Genomic DNA, 19,594 nt, shown 5'->3' on the forward strand with positions numbered 1-19,594 from the left:
CGAAATGTATCATCTAAGAAGAACTTTAAGCAGTTGAAAAAATATCAAAAGATCCGGATATAAATTACATATCAACACCTGTGTCAAAAAATGTAATTAAAAAAGTTAAATCAGACTAGAAGCTTCAGTTTCAATGCTTACCGCATATGTTGGATATTAAAATTTAACAGGTATTGATTGACTAATGAAGTACTTTGATGTATCATATTAATTTCACACGTTCGTGAAACATGTTTTTGAGAAGAAAATATGTCATAGGCTCATCTGATCCCAAAGAAACAGTTATAAATAGTTTTTTAGGCTAATAATAAACATACTGAAATTTTTAGAAAATGATGTAAAATTTTAAATATGTATGGAGCCACAACCGACGTGATTTCTAATTTTGTTCATACGAAGTCGTAGAATTACAGTCAATACTGTAAAAGCGCAGCAAAAGCTTTTGAAGAAAAATCTTACAATTCTCGTAATTTTCTGAATTCGATGATATAAATAAATATTTTATTTTATAACGGCGCTTTGCCAAGACTTTTTCATTTCTATACAAATTAATCTATTTGTAGAATAATAAATCAAATTCTCATATTACGATACCAAAGATATATATTTAGACAAAACAAAAAGTTTTCATCATTATCTTGTAATATCTACATATTACTTAGAAATGTTACAAATTAATAATTTGTGATAGTTCCTTGAAGTATAAAATTTACTATTTCCGACTTTGAATATTTAAAATTCTTATAGATACCTATATTTTGAAAAATTAAATCTATTAGGTATGCCAAATCACTGAGGTCATGATCGGACCATTTAGAGTAGCTATTATGAATTTTTTTCAAATTTTTATTTCAAGCTTTCAAGAAGTAATGAGCATCTTTGAGTAAAACATTTTCAAATACCTGGCAAAATAATATCATTTTTTTTTCATTTTGTTCGTTTTGAGATGTAGTTTTATAAAAAAAATATAAAAATAATACATTTTTAGTTTTTTGAGGTGTTTTTTTTAATTTTAAACCAAAAAAGTGCTTTTTGAAAGAGTTCGTTTTTTTTCTTCGGAAAATTCTCAAAAAGGTCGTCCTTCAATATACAAAATGAGACAGGCTCTAAAGTGGGATCTTTTTTATTCTATTTTTCTTCGAATTAATTTTTTTTGTGTTTTAATTTTTTGCAGATAATATACGCTATTAAACAAAATTTTATTAGAGAGTAAATCGCGACTAATTACTTAAAATACCAAATTTTTAAAACTACTTCTACTAATAAACATTACATACAATATAATATACATTAAATACAATACATACATAAATACAATAAACATTACTAAATATCTAAACTATTATTAACTAATATTCCGATTTTTTTTTCAATATTAAAAAGTTTGTTTTGCATAATGCCATAATATTTGTTATATTTTTGGCCATTTGTATTTAGCAAAAACATTTGTGTGCATATACAGGGTGATTCACAACTTATCCAAAAAAATTTAGGAATAGATGCGGCATGAGAAATGGAGTCAATATTGTAAAAAAATTTTTGTAAAATCCTTAGTTTCTGAGAAAAAAATTATTGGAGTTATAGCACATTAAACCACTACACAGCTGGACAACTGTAGTCTCTAGCATCATTCACCACGTGGCCTCATCGACTCCGAATACTGAATTCGGATTTTGCAATCGTCGTTGCATATTTACCTGTTATCTGGGGTTTTTATAATACGTTTTTAGTAGTTGGTATCAAAAATGGGTAGTTAGTGTCAAAAATGGTTTGCGTGTACTCGGAGTTGATGGATATCGTTTTAATTTATGGTGAAGCGTTTGTGTTATGGTGAAACAAGACATCATTTGTGTTAGTTCGTAGAAAGTGAGTAAGACGGACCCAAATGTGTTTACAAGTGAGTGGATAAAATTTTGAACAATTGCTGTTGCAGCATCGGGTATGTCAAATGATTTTATTATTTAAAAACACAAATTAATTTTATTAATAATTAATAAAGGCAAAAGCATTTGAATTTGCCGATATAAAATAGGTGCGATAAAATGCTATTTACATATTTCTTTCCTTGCGAAAGTTTTTGTCCGTTTATATCACGCCGCCATAACGGTCGCATTGTGCGAGGTCAGGTTTTACAGTGGACCAGTTTCCAGTGCCGTGCAGAAGTGTATTTTTAAATTAATTTCGAACTGACCTTTTTGATTTTTTCTTTACAAAATTGTATTTGTAAGGGTCCCCTGTACATCCAGAATTTTTATTTTTTTTGATAAGTTCTGAATCACCCTGTAGATAGCTTAACAACGAGAGAACTAGAACTTTAATTTTTTACCAAACTGAAACTTCCAAACATTTTCTGTACTGTTCACATCCGTAGTCAAAACTTTATGTGTATGACCTACTAAGGTATTATGGTGCACTTATACTCTCAATACAGGACCCTGCACGTACATATTATTCATTTATCATAGGTAGTCGTTCCTTTCCCATAACTACAAACGCAAAGAGCGAGTGTTAAAGAATGTAGATACATTTTTAGGCAAAAGATAAAAAAAAAAGTTTATAAATCGGCCTTTCTAACAACTTTACGATTCCCAAAAGATAAATGTAATCCCTTGTTATACACGGGAAGTATGTTTTTTAACGGGAGTATAAACATTTATTTTTGTAGTAACATTTTTATGTATTGTTTTCTATGAAATTTAAATAACTTGAGCTTACTTCGATTTGTTTATTTAAGGTACCTAGGTTTATTTTTTTATAAATAACTTTAAATAACTTGTAGATAAACTGTTATATATACATTAAATTAGCCTTACCTTACTTCATTGCTGGTTGAAGTTAAATGGAAAATGTGACAGCAAACTCTTACTTTACTACTTTACTTGTCGCTTTTTTTAAATAGCGCTAAGTTTATTAAAAATACTTCAATATTTTAAAATGAGCATGCAACTAGTACAGTATCATGTACTGTATAAGCAAACATGGCTAACATGATGCTCTGTGTCGCTTTAGTATTAGTTCCTTACTTCCCGCTTCTTATTTTTTTTATCTAAGGGTACCTACCCACTGCCGCCAGTGATCTGTTTCGACTCCAGCATAACTAGCGTGAACTAATCTCCAGAAGTAAGCTTGCCACTTGGTAAATTAATTTATGGGCGATTTGTTCGCCAAAAACCCCTCATGTGAATATTCCTTAATAAAACCAAATATTTTAGATATGAACTCAATTCAAATGGTTGTTGAGGCAATTTGTCAGCTCTTACAATTAGAGTGTTCTCCAGATTTAACGTTTCTGATAGTATCATTTAGTACCTTGGTTAATATTACTGCTTTATATCTCTCATGTAACCAACGAGAGCATCCCATGCACTTTAACCAATTTGTTTATATTATATTAATTTATTATCACTTCTTTGGACATAGTATCCTTAAACAATATTTCATTACAATCTGAAAATGAAAATTCCTTTCGGAATTGTTTTAGTCGCGTTCTGTCTTAATTAGTTTCTGTTTCAGATATTTATTATTATTTTTATTCAGTTTGTTTTCTTTCTTTTGTAATCTGCGGTCTTTATAGCTCTCATAATTTTTTTCTTTCTAACATTGTTTACAGTTATATTAACGAACGCTGCAAGTGAATGTATGCAAATGCTTTTTTAGGTTTAATGTCTTCTCCAAAAATAGTTTTTACCTGCGTGGTACAGATTAAACAAAATATGACTTTGGTTGTACGTTATCATTCTCAGAAACTGGTTTTACTAATGTACAGTTTAAATGGACCTAGCTTTGGATTATTTTGAATGATTTGTAAAGGATAATTGCATTAAATTTTAGGATTATTATCTCTCCTCCAGTTTACTGGTTCGTCTATCATTCGAGTACAGGAGAGATGGACCAGTGAATTTCACGAAGTCTCATAACTATGAGGTTTTGGAATATAATAACAATTAAATATCTCATCCAAACAATTTACCCACAAAGATTTGGATAAACTTATCTCAGTTGGCTTCAAATTTCCTCACAAAACATAACCACAAAATTTCAAGGGTCACTAAAAACAAAACTTGATGTTTACAGATGAAATAATGCAAAAAATATTGACGTTCTGTCAAGTATTATAACAAACTACATATGTCTATACTATAGACTCGCTTCCATAGAACTTACGTTGTTTCTTTATTTATATTTTTATCTGTAGGTACTGGTCCATCTATCCTTTTGATTTAACTCTCCTCGCTCTATTTCGATGATGAAAAATTATTTCACTCTGAATCCAAACGAGTTTCGCCTTGGCTAAACTGAAGAGTGAAAGAACTATAATTACTAATAAACACTTATTGAAAAATTTACTGGCTGTAAATCCAAACAAATTTGTTTTTATAAAACCGCTCGCTACACGCTTCTATATCGCCAGTTTGTGATAATTTAGTCACATACCCATTATATGTTTAAAAAAATACGTTTTGCTTATAAATTATTTTATGTTAAATAATTATTTCCCGAATAAAGTAGTTGCATAATCTTTATTATAATCAAATATATATTTTTCACTTTTTATAATAAGGAAAATAAATGGTTTTTCTCATACTCTGCGAGTAAAAGCAAATATTTCTTTATAAAGTGACCAAGCTGACTATTTCTTGATGTATTTTCGTGTGCTGAATGCGAATCCGTGGTCAAAATAGCTGTATCATCCTTCAGTCTTCAGAAAATCGGTAAAGCACCTACTGAAGAACAGCGATAACGACAGGTACTGTTTGATCCTATGTTTTTACGCATGCTACACATTTATCCGTCATCAGCATATCTGCAGCATTCCTCAGTTTTCAGAAAATAGCTGAAGCGCCTTCAGAAAACTTGACTTGATGGTCATCGAGCACGTGGATTCGATAACATCAGAACAGTAGTTCTTCAGACCTACCTGTAGGTCCCATGATCAACACATTGAGGACTATCATTCGGCAAAGTTTCATACCATTCGACCGGGATTGGTTTTCCATAAGGATAGTTGCGGGGTCTTTTCTATTATATGTTCATTTGGCCAACAACATATTTTAATTTATGTCCTCAAACAAATTTATTATATTAATGGTAAATTTTGGTTATGACATATCAAAAAACATTTATATTTTCATTAAAATATATTACTGCTCACGAAGAACCATCAGGAAGGTATAAGCAAATCCTTACCGGGAAAGAATGAGGAAATGTTGTTGCTTTAGATTAGAGAAGTTATTAAATAAGAATAATCAACAATAGAATAATTATGCACTACTGCCTTGCACTGCTAGGAAATTTGTCAATAACTGAAATTTAAAGCCCAGTCGCCCAGTGTGGTTGTGTTTGTACGGCGTTTGCCCGCGCGCGCATTCTTCAACTGGTCGTATACATTTCTACCACCTCCACGTTTAGTTCGACCAGACCTGTATATGGGTATGGCTAAATAAATATGGGAACGTGTTTTTCAAATATTTCAATGCCGAGTTGCTGCGTTAAGACCGAGATCGGAAAGACTATACGAGTATAGACCTTACTTTGGCCAAGGCTGGCATACACACCTACATAAATCATTTACTTAAAAAGTTATATTTTGTTTATAATTAAGTAAAACTAAATTAAGTTATGATTCCCATTCAAAACTATTCTTATAATTTTAATTAAATATAATTCTTTAACTTATTTATAACAAGTAATATGAATAGTTTGTCTTCTCCTTAAAATCGCTTGCTTGACGCCCACCCTCTTTTCAATTTGGCTGAGGAATAATATCTAATACATTCAACGTCTATGGCCAAAACTGAGAGATACCCTATATATTTTATTAGGAAGTTGTTTTTGGCATATACTTAACTTTTTACTTCTCTATGCATAAAAAATTGAGTCGACGAACCGTAAACTTGGCAAAGCAAACTTACAATCTTTGATAAATTATAATTACAACTATCAATTCAATGTATACTCGTACAAGAGAAAACAAAAGTAGAATTCTGGACACTTTCCAACACTAGACCAGCACCTTGGTGTTTTATATTTAGTTTAAATATTTCAACGACATAAAATGCATGTAATTATAATCTTGTTTGGATGATTTTGTTATGCGTATAATAAAGAAGTAACAAAATATATTTACTTTTAATAATATTTTAATATCTGTGGTTTAAACCAAAGCCAGATTTGCTCCGGTACACCAAGTTACATATTTTTTATTTAGTCCTTCTCGAATGATGAATTTTCATTTTTAAATATCAATGCGATAATTTTCTTGAATTATCCGCCAAGACTTTTAACTCGAAATTAATCAAATACATATACATGCAGCGAATAGCAAAAGTGAGTGAGAAATTTCTGTATAATATGTTTAACTAAACTAACAACATATACATATACCAAATTCCAATGCAACACATTTCATTTTTTTTTTTGGAATGATTGACTAAAATTGATTCAACAGAATCATCTATTTTATCAAAATAAAAGACATAGGGCTGATCCATAAGAAAAAGTCATCCTATTTTTTGTGTTCTCTCAGCTCCTGATTTAGGGTATGTTTTCAAAAAATATCCTGTGTATAAAGTATAGCCATGATCATAGTACATATTAGGTATAGTATTAATAACACAGGCACACAAATAAAAAAAATCATGAACCAGAGGTAGACCCCACTATTCTTAGGTTTTTGGGGTCGCTGAAACCGAATATGAGCATAAAAAAATATTTCAATTGCCCGTTTTCCCGCTAGCACCCCCTGAAGGGGGTTAATTTTTCGTACAACGCTGAAACTGAAAATGACTACAAAAAATTAATTTAACCCCTCTCTTATCCACTAGCACCCCTGAAGGGGGTTGAATTTTAAACTTTTGTATAAAATTAAGATGTATGTTTATTATTATTTTTTTTTGGTACGCTAAAACCGAATTATGATTTCTGTCCTAATCGTAACCGTGTTTATTTTGTCTTTTGATATTTTGAACTTGACACCTTATGCTAGATAAGATATTTTAATTATTTTTCCGTTTGCATTTTGTTTTCTCTTTGATTTTAATGTTTTTGCTCTTCACCGACCAGAATGTACGTTTAAAAGATGAATCTAATTTTATGCCACCAGAATAGAATTGATTCCGTATCTACTTTTGCGACTAAGACACCTCCACGCGGTGAAGGCGGATAACAGTTTAACTGGCTTAGAAGATCGTTTGAGAGCAAGAGAGTTCGGTATCATAGAAAGAGGTAAATGCCGAATCGTGAGAAGCAAGGGATCTCACGTTAATCAAGCACCCCAAATCGTGAGAGGCAAGGGGACTCACGTTAATCAAACACTCCTAATTGTGAGAGACAAGGGGACTCACGTTAATCAAGCACGCCAAAGGGATCATAAACCTACCACCTCCACGCAGTTATTCCTGAGTTGCGCTAAGATTAGAACCAAATCATAAATACATCTAAGAGCTCGGTGAAGTATTGACGTTTACAACATAGGAGCTGGAGGTACTCTTAAACTTATCTAATTAACAGGTAATTGACTTTGGATCGGTGGAATTTTGAGCGTTGTGCCCATTGGTTCTCTTTTTTTTTTTTTTCTGAAAACGTTAGCGCAATTTACCGAGAGCCAACTTTCATATGGATCCTGCTGGTTCTTTTAAATGATTATAGGGGAGTGTAAGGGGGTAATCGAGTCAGTGGATATAATTTTTTGTAGTCATTTTCGGTTTCAGCATCAAAAAAATACAGAAATACGCATACGTCTTAATTTTGTACGAAAATTTAAAATTTAACCCCCTTCAAGGGTGCTAGTGGGAAAACGGGCAATTAAAATCATTTTATACAAGGTGAGTCATTAATAATGGTACACAGCAGCTTAATGGCAAATTGTTAACGTCAAAATAGTGATTGAGCCAAACATGCCTTAATCAATTATTGCTCCTTTTCGTTCTACAAGGTGTTAATGTTGAAAAATATTTTCCTTTTTTATCTATATTTTAAGTATATATGGGCCGATTGTTTTGGAAATTTGTAGTTTTACGTTTTTTGAGGGGGCAAATACGAATATGTAAACAGTATTGGGGTCACGTCTAGAAGGCGCTAATTATACTGTCCTATCAATGTAAAAATCTGTCTAACTTTTTGTATTTTACAATTTTAAATTTTTTAACTACAAATTATTGAACTACGTTCAATTCTAAAAAAAAGGTGTACTAGTTACAAATCGATAAACTAAACCGTTTTCGAGATACAGATGTTTTAAGTTTTTGAGATTCGGTGGGAATTAAATTAGTCATTTTTAATGACACTTCAAAACAAGTCATGGGATGAAAATCCTTGAACGTCTTATTTCCTTCCTTTTTTGCAAAAAATGAGAATTAAAACGTATAAGGGTAAACGCGACAAAAATCTAAAAATTAATAATAATTAATAAATAAGGTATTTCGATATAAAATCTCATTATCTACAAAATTTTTCCTATGTAATACCCTCAAATTTTGCTTCGTTTTCGAGATACACTCAAAAAACCGTAAGGGTTGCATCTTCACCCCTATCTCCAATTTCCACCCTCTAATTTAATAGCACTCCGCGGTTTTTTCTTTCTGAATAACCATTTGAAAGATTCATTCAATAAAAACCCATCAACGTTGTAGTACCCTGCTTTTTAAGACATAATCAATAGCCTAAATGAATTAATTCTTGGGATCGATATTTCTAGAATAAACCTCAAACTGAAGCAAAGCCATTAAACTGGAATTATGCACCAGATCATTTCAAATTTTATAACCGAATGTTAATGTGGCTATAACACGCCTGTTACGTAATGTATTCATTCCAAAGGCATAAATCTCTACCGCGCATAAAATGATTATCCGGCGATCTATTACACTTTCTGAAGTACAAATATCTCAATTTTTTTCTGTACTTTCTCTGTACTATTAGTATCAATAAATCTGCACATGCCACAGCAGAGAACCATACCCAAGCTTAACGTAATAAAGTTTGCTAACTGAATTCAGGTTATGAAAGTTTCTTAATTCTTTAATTACAAAACCTAATGTAAATAATATTCCCAAAGTGGCCTTTAATTAAAAGTCCTTCACATTTTTAGTTTTAAGGAATTTCACCTCCTATATTTTAGAGATATGTTATACAGGGTGATTTCACTTTAAATACAGAAACTGCAAGAATAGATTAATTGCCAAAAAATAGATAGAGTTTGCTCTATAAACTTTTTTCCAAAAAAAAATATATTTTTTGTCATATCTTCATATTGCGCTGAACGATTTGAATGAAATTTACTACAGCGTATTCACTTAATTTGACCTTTTGTTGAATGTAATCTTAACCACGCGGCATTAACCAGTGGCGTGCTACTGAAGGTGCCGCTCTGTTTTTCCCAAGAAAAATATACGCCACTGGCGGTTTTTTGTAGAAATCATGTTAAATTTAGGTACTGTTAGGTTAAATGATGAAAAGTGTTTATTGGTGTTTTTTAATAGTAGTAGCAGCCGTTTAGGAGATAATTTACTTATTTGCCGACCATAATGCGCAAATTTACTCCCCATATTTATATTATTTGTTTAAAATCCATCTGCAAAAATGAATTCTTTTGTCTGCATTGTCAGTTAGTAAGCTTTACGATGATATTGTTTTAGTATTATAACTAGCTTTATTCATTTATTCCTGAAGCTGCAGTCTTTCTTGGGCTTATGAACACGAGACGAATTGTGGCAAAGAATAGAGGAAAACTGTAATCTCCTCAGGGAAAATCATGTCATGATAAGTTCCTCTATGAATAGCCTGATTAAAACATGTCAAAAGTGTATCGATGCGGAAGAATTTGGTTTTGACCAATTGTTGTAGGACTCGTTACTTTCTCGGCCTATTTGCTAATGTTATTTTATTATTTAGTTTGATGTTTTTTCCAGAAATAAAATTATTTCTATAAAAAACCGCCAGTAGTGTATTCTTTTATTGGGAAAAGTTAGAGGACGCTTTAGTAGCATGTCACTAATTAAAACCAGGAGGTTTTCATCAAATAAATAGATTAATTTATTAGGAAAATTCAATAAAACGGAAAAAACAAGCCCAAATTTCTCCTAAACGGCTACTATTAAAAAACACCAAGAAACATTTTTCATTCATTTAACGTAACAGTACCCGAATGTTACATTATTTTACAAAACACCGCCAGTAGCGTATTTTTTTTCTTGGGAAAATGGGGCGGTACCTCCAGTAGCACGGCACTGATTAAAGCCACGAGTACGCTGTAATAAATTTCATTCAATCCCGTCAGCGCATTATGAAGATATAGCAGAAAAAATATATTTTTTTGTAAACTTTAACACCCTCTCGAATACCGAGTCTCGCAGGAAAAACGTTTATAGAGCAAACTCTACTTATTTTTTGGTAATGAATCTAGTCCTGTAGTTTCTGTATTTAAAGTGAAATCACCCACTTATTACACTGATAAAAAATGTGTAAATTCACATAGGTTTTTCATACATTTGTAATGGTTTTCATACACAAAAAATGTAATTAATTGAACAGACGTAATACATTGTGCAGAATTACACGTTTGAGTGTATATTATTTTCATTTTTGCTATGTATTTTTACATTTTACGATTACATTTTAAAATATACAGGGTGCCCCAGAATATTTCTCGGATTTATATAGGGGACGTTAAAATAACATGACAAGTTTTTATAAAAATTTCCTTCATGAACAACTTGATATTGACAATAAATTAATGAAAAAAATTAAAGACTTGTAAATTTCTGATTTGGCTACAAAATCGTTATTATTTAAAAATTTTTAGTAAAATGGCGCCAGTGGAGTAAATATATTTTTTCTCAAAAAAATCCCTCTAAGAAATATTACAATTTTACTTCTAAAAACGGACGTAGTACGCCTTGGATTTTGTGGGATTACCGTCATTACTTGACCGTGCGCAAGGCAAAGCATGCAGTTAGTAGACCGGCACAGCGGCAAAGTGTAATAAAAATTTAACGTACAAAAAAGTGAAAGAATTTCATTCTTAAGGAAAGCAATAAATAAAATTTTATAACACCTATTTTATATCAGCAAATTCAACTGCTTTTGCCGCTATTGTTATTATTAATTAATTAAATAAATTTGTGGTTCGAATTAATAAAATAATTTGACATACCTAATATTACAAACTACTATTATTAATTACTTAATTAAAATACTTAATTAAAATACTTAATTAATTAATGAATTACTATTCAAAATTTTGTCCACTGTAAACACATTTGGGCCCGTCGTACCCAGTTTCTACGAACTACACACAAATGTTGTCTTGCTTCACCATAACACAAATGTTATCTTGCTTCGCCATAACACAAATGTTGATAACACAAATGTTGTCTTGCTTCACCATAAATTAAAGCAATATCCATATCAACTCCGAGTTGCTATACACGTAAGCTATGTTTGACACTTGAAAAAGTAATATAATACCTACTAAACTCTCTCTACGTGGAGAGGGCGAATTGTGTACAGCGCACAACGCGAATAACGCTAGAGACTAACAGTAACCCGATTTAAAGATTTTAAATACTACATCTTCAATAATTTTTTCCTCGGAAACTGTAAGGGTTTTGCAATAATTTTTTACGATATTGACACCATTTTTCATACCGCATCTGTTCCTAAAATTTTTCGGATAAGTTGTATCATCCTGTAAACTGGTATTATGTCCGCAATCTATAAACTGTACTTTTATTTAATACGAATAATTACAATATTATTTTGAGTTCCTAAGATTTTTACTGCATATTCAAAATTAAAAATTGCACGTCAATTAAATATCTAAATCATTCTTACTAGCTCCTAATCATGTATTAAATTATACATATATATGCCCATTGCGGTGTTTTAGATCTGAGACAAATATTCTTTTTCAATGTGTGTCTGGAGGCTCATTTTAGTCACAGTCGTGCAAGTAGTGTGTGTCATACGAGGCAATCTGCAAAATTATTTTTGCGGGTGCCAACAATGAATACCACTATGGCGCAACGTAGCTGGGTATTCTTGGGCCCGAGATGTTTCAATTGTCTTCCTGAAAATATCAAGTCGCATACCTACCGAACGTTCAAATCACAACTAAAGAAATATTTATTGACGACTGACAGGATTGTAATAAAAGAATTAATTGATTTAAAGAATCATATACTGATATAGCTGCGTGATGATTTGTTTGCTGATCATACAAATTTCATCGCTGTAGCTACGGGATAATTTGTTTGCTGATCATGCAAGCTTCATCGCTGTATATATATATATATGTCTTTATGGGTTATATTACTTTTAGTATTTTTTTTTTGTTTTTTTAAGAGTAGATATTATTTTATTATTGTATCTGGGTTCACGAACAGGTGTTCTTTCACCGTGTTGAACTCATCTGCTGTTTATTTTACTATTGTGTGTTTCCTTGTTTTATACTGATTTATGTGCAGGTGCATTTTTCACCGTTTTCAGCTTGTCTGTAATATATATTTTGTGCATTATAAAATTTATTACCCACTTTATTATAGAAACGTTGTAAAATAAACTTATTTATTATTTATAATNTTTTTATGACTAAAGATGAAAGGAATACACAAATAACATACCTATACGAATATTATTATTATATTATTATTATTATTATTATTATTATTACACAGTCCCACAAAAAAAAAGTATCGGATCTGGTATTCAGACCCATGTATTTCCATGTATTTTTTCCCGCTGAATCCGAATCTGCTATCAGATTTGGCCCAACGGGTCTGAGTTTTCGGGAAAATTCAAAAAACAAGTCAAAATTCACAAAAAACGACATTTACGATCAAAGCAAATTATTCTACCAGCTCACTATACGTATGATTTTTCACTCGTTTAATTCCAATTTATCATCATAGAGTCAGACAAGCTGGTCCAATTTCATTGAAAAACAGAAAATAGATCAAAATGATTAAGAAACGAAAAATAGAGGGACTAAACGAAAGCGTAACCCTTTGCATAGATCCTTTGAAGAAAAGAGAACACGTTATAGCAACGAAAATAAGAATGATTTGTAGATATCGTTTTCTCTTATTTAGAAAGTACAGTATTCCACAAGTTTTATTGCATTCTCAATCTTCTAGGCTGTTATCTCATCTCTCACAAAAAGTAGATGTGGATGGGTGGGTTTTATAGGTGGTACAGGTGGATGGATAAATATGCATATTCATGCATGAACGACTGGATAGAAAGATGTATGAATTCATAAATGGGTGGGTGGTTAAAAACATGGATCCAGAACTCTGCAACACGAATTATGCCATGAGAATTGAGTTTTTGATCTATTTTCTGTTTTTGAATGAAATTAGACCAGCTTGTCTGACTCTTTGATGATAAATTGGAATTAAACAAGTGAAAAATTTGACTTTTTATAACTTTCGTCGATCGTAAATGACGTTTTTTTGTGAATTTTGACCTGTTTTTTTAATTTTCCCGAAAACTCAGACACGTTGCGTTGGGCCAAATCTGAAGACAGTTTCGGATTCACCGGAAAAATATACATGGGTATGAATTCTAGATCCGATTTTTTTTTCCTGTGGGGCTGTGATTATTAATGTATAAACTTTCTTTTGCAGGGACCAGATTTAATAAGGGTCTCCAGATTCTTCAAAGAAGCTAGAGAGGGCAAGTTTATCAGTTATTTATATCCAGATGCCAAAACTTTGTATGAAACATTCAGAAGAGGATCGAAAATATCAAGTAAGTAATTTCCTTCATTATCAAAAATAATACTGTTTATACTCGTAATTCAAAATAAATAGAAAATTCTCCAAAAGTAGGGGTGCCAGTAATAATAATGGTTACATACCTAAATAACAAATAACAAATGAAAAATCTAGAAAAAATACTCTCAAATAACAAAAGTATTATGTGTACAGACGGACACAAATAAGTTTGCGACTGAGATAGTCCCCACACAAATGAACAATGGTCACGGCAAGCCTGGACCACGGTAGCCGTTATCTCAAATCGCCGTGCCTACATTTTATTCTTTCTAACCGACCTTTCTCATTCTCTGACACCTCTGGCCGAGTTAGAAACGCATACTTATTTGTATCGGTATTATCTAGGTTCTAGGTGATTATGGGATGTACATACTTACCGCGAGAGCCAGATAAAAAAGTTTATTTACCAGCTATAATATCGATATTATGATCAACTTTCTAGTTAATTCTTCTTATCAAAATAAACAAAAAAAAGACAAGGGTAAGGTTAAGGTAGGTTTCAAGGATTTATTTTATTATAATAAATATAAATATAAGTTATCTTACTTTTTTATTTAAAGCATGTAGGTATATTGCTAAGAACATATTTTATTCAATTTTGATGTATTTTTTGTTAGAGGAATTTTAAGAAAACGCAAATATTTTTTATGTAACTTTATTTATTGCAAATCACTAAAATGTATAGTTCCAGAGAAAGAATTTTAGTTTTCTACTGCTGTTGTCAGTACTTATCAGCAGAGTATTTAAAGGCATCCGAAACTAATTAAACTTCGACATTCTTTCTAAATTTGTAACTAATTTAAACACTTTTTATGATTTAGACTAATTTATGTTTATTAAAAAGCCGATATCTACAGAACACAATGTCTCAGTATGATTCACAGTGTGTTAAGAAATTCAGAAGATGTAGCATCAAAAAAGTTTGCCATGTAAACCGGATGTTGAAGTTAAAAAAAAAACTTTTTTGGAGCCAACTCAGAAATGACCCAAAATATTTAAATTTTTATTCATGTATTACGATTATTAAACTACACTTTTTAATAAAAGTTTTTATTATTAAAAAAAAAAAAAAATAGTGGAATATTTGTTTCACTCTGTAACATCTATCAGTGATAATAATTTAAATAGTACGCTATATTCTAAATTCTTAGACACTTTTTAACCAAAAAAAGGACTGCTTTGTCTGTGTCCAGACATAATAATTTCATGCAATCACAGAACAGCAAGCAGTTAAGTTATATAAGGATATTTCTTATGTAATTAATAGATATCGGAAATGTCAGGGAGGCTGCAATGTGGTACAATGTCTGCCTCTGATTTGAAACTTCGCATAGATCAATTTATTCGATACGTATCTAGCGGCATCCTAATGCCTGCCCTGTCGGCTGAGCCACAGCTCAGCCGACAGGGGCTCAATTATTTTACTGAGGGATGTTGGCCGTATATTTCATTTTCATTTGTACGTGTGTGAGCGAGTTTGATGTCGGCCGTGTATTTCATTGTCATTTATACGTGTGAGCGAGTTTGACGCTTTGCTTGGTCGAGTGTATGACATGTGTTTTTATAGCAGTCAGCAACATTGTGTATCGTAAGCATAGAGCGGCACACGGTTTGACCACCTGTTTCTGCTACTACAACATATATTACCGCTTACTAGTATAATATAAATTAAGTACTACTATTTATATATTTGATTCCCTACAAAGTTTCCGATGTCTAGTAATTAATTAAAAATGGTATTAAGAGAATCTCCCATATCGACACCACCCAATTACTTTTTAAAATATAAATTATCAAAATGTGTAATTTAATAGACTATATATTATGACCACAGAATAAAAAAAAATGTTATTTGTTTGTCAAACATCATTTTCTATACTTTATCTCCCTTTGAACTTTTTTCTCATCCATACTTTGTTACACCATACTATTTTCCAGTCCGTTAATTTAAAGTAAAGGGTTGTTATATAAATTAAATAATAAAATTGTATATTATTATCTAAAGATGCTTATTTGTGTCATGGTTTTAATTTTTTCCTCTAGTTATTTTGGGTATTTTTCCATTTATATTATAAAAATTTGAATGCCAATTATATGCACAAATGATCGACATACTGCGCTTAGATTTTAATGAGTTATACAATCAAGGAATATTTTTGGTCAGAACTTTTTTAAACTAAAACATTAAATTAAGACAAATAATACGCCAGTAAGCAATGGAACCACCTTCAATTTTTGCGCCTTTTCACAAAATTACATTTTTTGTGTAGAACCAAAAAGTAATTAAGAAAATCTTATTAAACCCCAGAGGGGCCTAAAGTCTATCCTAAAATAATTTGTAACGTACCTAATTATATTTTGGATTTATGGTATAAAAAGCCATGTGTTTCATGGTACGTTATTCTGAAGCACCCTGTAGAATATCCTGTGTATATAAAAATAATAATCATTAATAAATTATTATTAATTGCCGTTATCGTCACGATATACGAATATTATTTTCTGATAATTCTGTAGATGTAATTTCGAAATTTTTCAATAAAGAAATAATGTGCTCAAAAATATTACGGCACGTGAAGTCCCACAAATCAGAGGGAAACGTTTCGTTTATGATTTTCCCAGTGCATTCATTAAATTGCAAACTGTAAAAATGTGCAATTTCAGCTCAATTTATTAGGTACTTATTTTCCTGGGCTATTTTGAAGTAACTTATACGCTTAGTTAAGCCGCTAATGAGTGTTTTTTTAAAGAAATAAATCTTAAATTTGAGGAGATGAGATTAAGATCAGCCTGACGAATTATTTAAAGTAAGTAGTTACAATTTCGTAGATAGATGTCAGTGATTTCCTTAGATTTAATGCTTTAAAAATTAGTATCTCGATAACAGGTTGCTGTATATTTTAATAGGTAGTTAATAGTTTCGTTAAATTAAACGCCAGTCAGTAAAAATTTTAATTTTAATCATAATTCGTAAATACTTTACCGATCGACTTTTGGCAGATAGCTCGGGGGTGAAAATCGAGAGTATCAAATTTTGAGCAAAAAATATTTGAAGAATTTTTTCGAGAAATCAATAGTTTTTTAGTTATTCACGATTAAAAACTTGGAATTTTGAGTGAAAAAAACACTTTTTCAAAATATTTTTTCGCGAATAACTGAAAAACTACGCATTTTATTAAAAAAGTGTAATGAACAAAAATGTAGCTTATAAATAAACAAAGAAAATCGTTATTTCAAAAGTGTTGTATGTTACGTCCTATACAAAGCGAAATATGGTTAGTGGAAGGGGACTTGTTTTGGGGGGAATACTCGAATCGATGCATTCAACGTCAAATAACGGAAAAAGGATTAATTTTGCGTGTATAACGCTCCCGGAGTTTTTTGTAGTACTCAAAAATACCTTCAAAAAGAGCACTTATAAAAGTTAATTAGAGCAAAATTGAAGGAGTTATCGTCAAAAACAGATGAGTTGCTCATATTAAGGAAAAATGAGCAGTAAACGCTGTATGTTGTACGGTGATTCACTATATTTTGACCCCCCCTTTAACTTTTTTGTTTTAAGAGATAAAAAAATGTTAAATATAAAATTTGAACGATTTTTTATGAATTTTTCGAAAATGATAGTAGTAGAAAAACAAATGAAGTTCAAACAAAATGGCCGCGGATGTTAACTTTGTTAAGTTAAATGGAACACCCTGTATATTTTTACATATTTAGATAGAACGTTTCCTATAGGGCATAGCCACATAGGGCTTGATGGGTCCATCTCTAACAATAAGCAAGATACTTTTAAAAAACAAAAAATAGAAGGTTTTTTTATTACGAAAATAATACTATATTAAACTATAATACGGTCCAAAATAGCTAATGTAACGAAATCTCACTAATTAGGCCATGAGAGGTCTAATTACTCATGGACATTAAATGGTAGGTCGTGACAGTGACAGATAGTAATGTCTTGACAACGTTGTTATTGATTGACAGTATGTTATTCTATATCTTTAAAATCTGCAATCTCCTCTCGCTCCCACACCGGGCCGCGAAAAGGGCCCATTTATCGGACCTAAGGCTCTTCGCGGGAGCCGCGAAGCGGCGACCGTCGCGGCGCGAAGCGCCGCGACGTTCTTCCCGCGTTGCAACGTCATACCTAGAACGCGATTCCTGGACGCCTTCACCGCGAATTGTCCGTTCTNGTGAGATTTAGTTACAATACCTATACGCATTTTGGACCATATCAATGTTCGATCTGTCAAAATATATTATAACTAAATCTGTAATTGGAAAAAGGCAGAAATGCCTGAAAAAGGTTTAACAAGATGTCTTATTTTCTTAATAAAAAACCTTATTTTCGTTTTTAATAGTATCTCGCTTATTGTTAGGGATGTATCCAACAAACCCTACATGGCTATGCTCGACAGGAAACGTTTTATCCAAATATGTAAAAATATACAGGGTGTTCCATTTAACTTAACAAAGTTAACATCCGCGGACATTTTGTTTCTACTTCATTTGTTTTTCTACTATTATTTTCGAAAAATTCATAAAAACTCGTGCAACTTTTATATTTCACATTTTTTTATAACCCTTAAAACAAAAAAGTTAAAAGGGGGTCTAAATATAGTGAATCACCCTGTACCATTTCCATCAGAATTAAAATTAATCGTAGACCCTTTACAATTAGTTTTGTTTTAGTGTTTTTCATACGATCCTGAAGTTAGACCGATTTGAATCCGTATTTTCTGAATAATGTACCTACAGTAAAAGTTGAAAACGTATTTTTTATTGTTCAAAAAAAATTTCCTTATTTATATAATAACTCTAAAATTATGAAAGATACGTAAAAAATGATAGACAACAAAAATGTAGCTTTTTTTCAACAAATATTTTGCTTTTATTTATTCCTATAGCATAAAAAATAAAGGAGATATCGCCGCTTGAGGTATCCATTTTAATGAAAAAACAACCTGTCTCGAGCCCTTCGATCCCTTCCCTTTAGAAAACGACGGACTTAAAAGGATTTATATGCAAACGATCTTACAGCTCTTGAAATTATCTTTAAAATGCTTTTTTGTAGGATACTATAGCTTCAAAATTAACCGAGTTATGGTAAAAAAACCAATTACATTTTTTCGGAGCAAATAGACTCATTTTTATATATTATGTATACAGGGTGGACCGAATTTTATGCAGGAAACTTCAAGGGCAGATAGATCTCTTTAAAATAATAGCTGTTTGCCTTATAAACATAGGACTGGAACGGCCTCGTTTTAGAGATACAGGGTGTTGAAGTTGTTAAAAAAATTAAATTTTTTGTTTATATCTCCGGAATCTATTAACCGATCTCAATAAAATTTGGTACAGATAATCTATGACAGTAGGCCTTGCATTCCCTCAATTGCGAGCTCTAGAGGTTCAACCAGTGGTGTACAACTGGACAGGGGTCGCCCCTTTTTCATAAAAAAAACCTACGCCACTGTATTTTTTACAACATACTGTAACGGATTTATATTCTAATGCACTAAATACGTAAAAAAGGTAACTTGAATTTTTTCCCTAAGATTCGCCGTTCTCAAGTTATTGCTACCAATACAGTTCCCTTGTGGCAGACATTTCAAACCATAATATTACAAGAATATTTATGTTTATGCTTGAAAGTAATAATTCAAATAGATGGTTTTCTAGAGAGTTTATAAATTATTGGGAATTTGGATGGTAGCAAGAAGAAAGGTCCACAAACTTTATTGCGAATTATTCCGAGCCACACTTTCACAGAAAATTCGTCTTGAAAAGATCTTGTTCGAATTTCATGAGAATTGAAC

The 19,594-nt window shown here is 31.4% G+C and overlaps 1 protein-coding gene across 9 annotated transcripts in view; it reads left to right on the top strand.

Moving 5' to 3' along the window:
- LOC108907237 (long-chain-fatty-acid--CoA ligase 5) overlaps positions 1 to 19,594 on the top strand; it is a 205,661-nt gene that overhangs the window by 149,171 nt on the left and 36,896 nt on the right. For all 9 annotated transcript variants that reach the window (XM_018710820.2, XM_018710821.2, XM_018710818.2 and 6 more), the window contains exon 3: positions 13,626 to 13,749. In XM_018710820.2, the coding sequence (XP_018566336.1) occupies positions 13,626 to 13,749 (124 nt within the window). The remainder of the gene's footprint in view (positions 1 to 13,625; positions 13,750 to 19,594) is intronic.

Source organism: Anoplophora glabripennis, unplaced genomic scaffold (genome assembly GCF_000390285.2).
Source record: "Anoplophora glabripennis isolate ALB-LARVAE unplaced genomic scaffold, Agla_2.0 scaffold262, whole genome shotgun sequence".
Lineage (NCBI taxonomy): Eukaryota > Metazoa > Arthropoda > Insecta > Coleoptera > Cerambycidae > Anoplophora > Anoplophora glabripennis.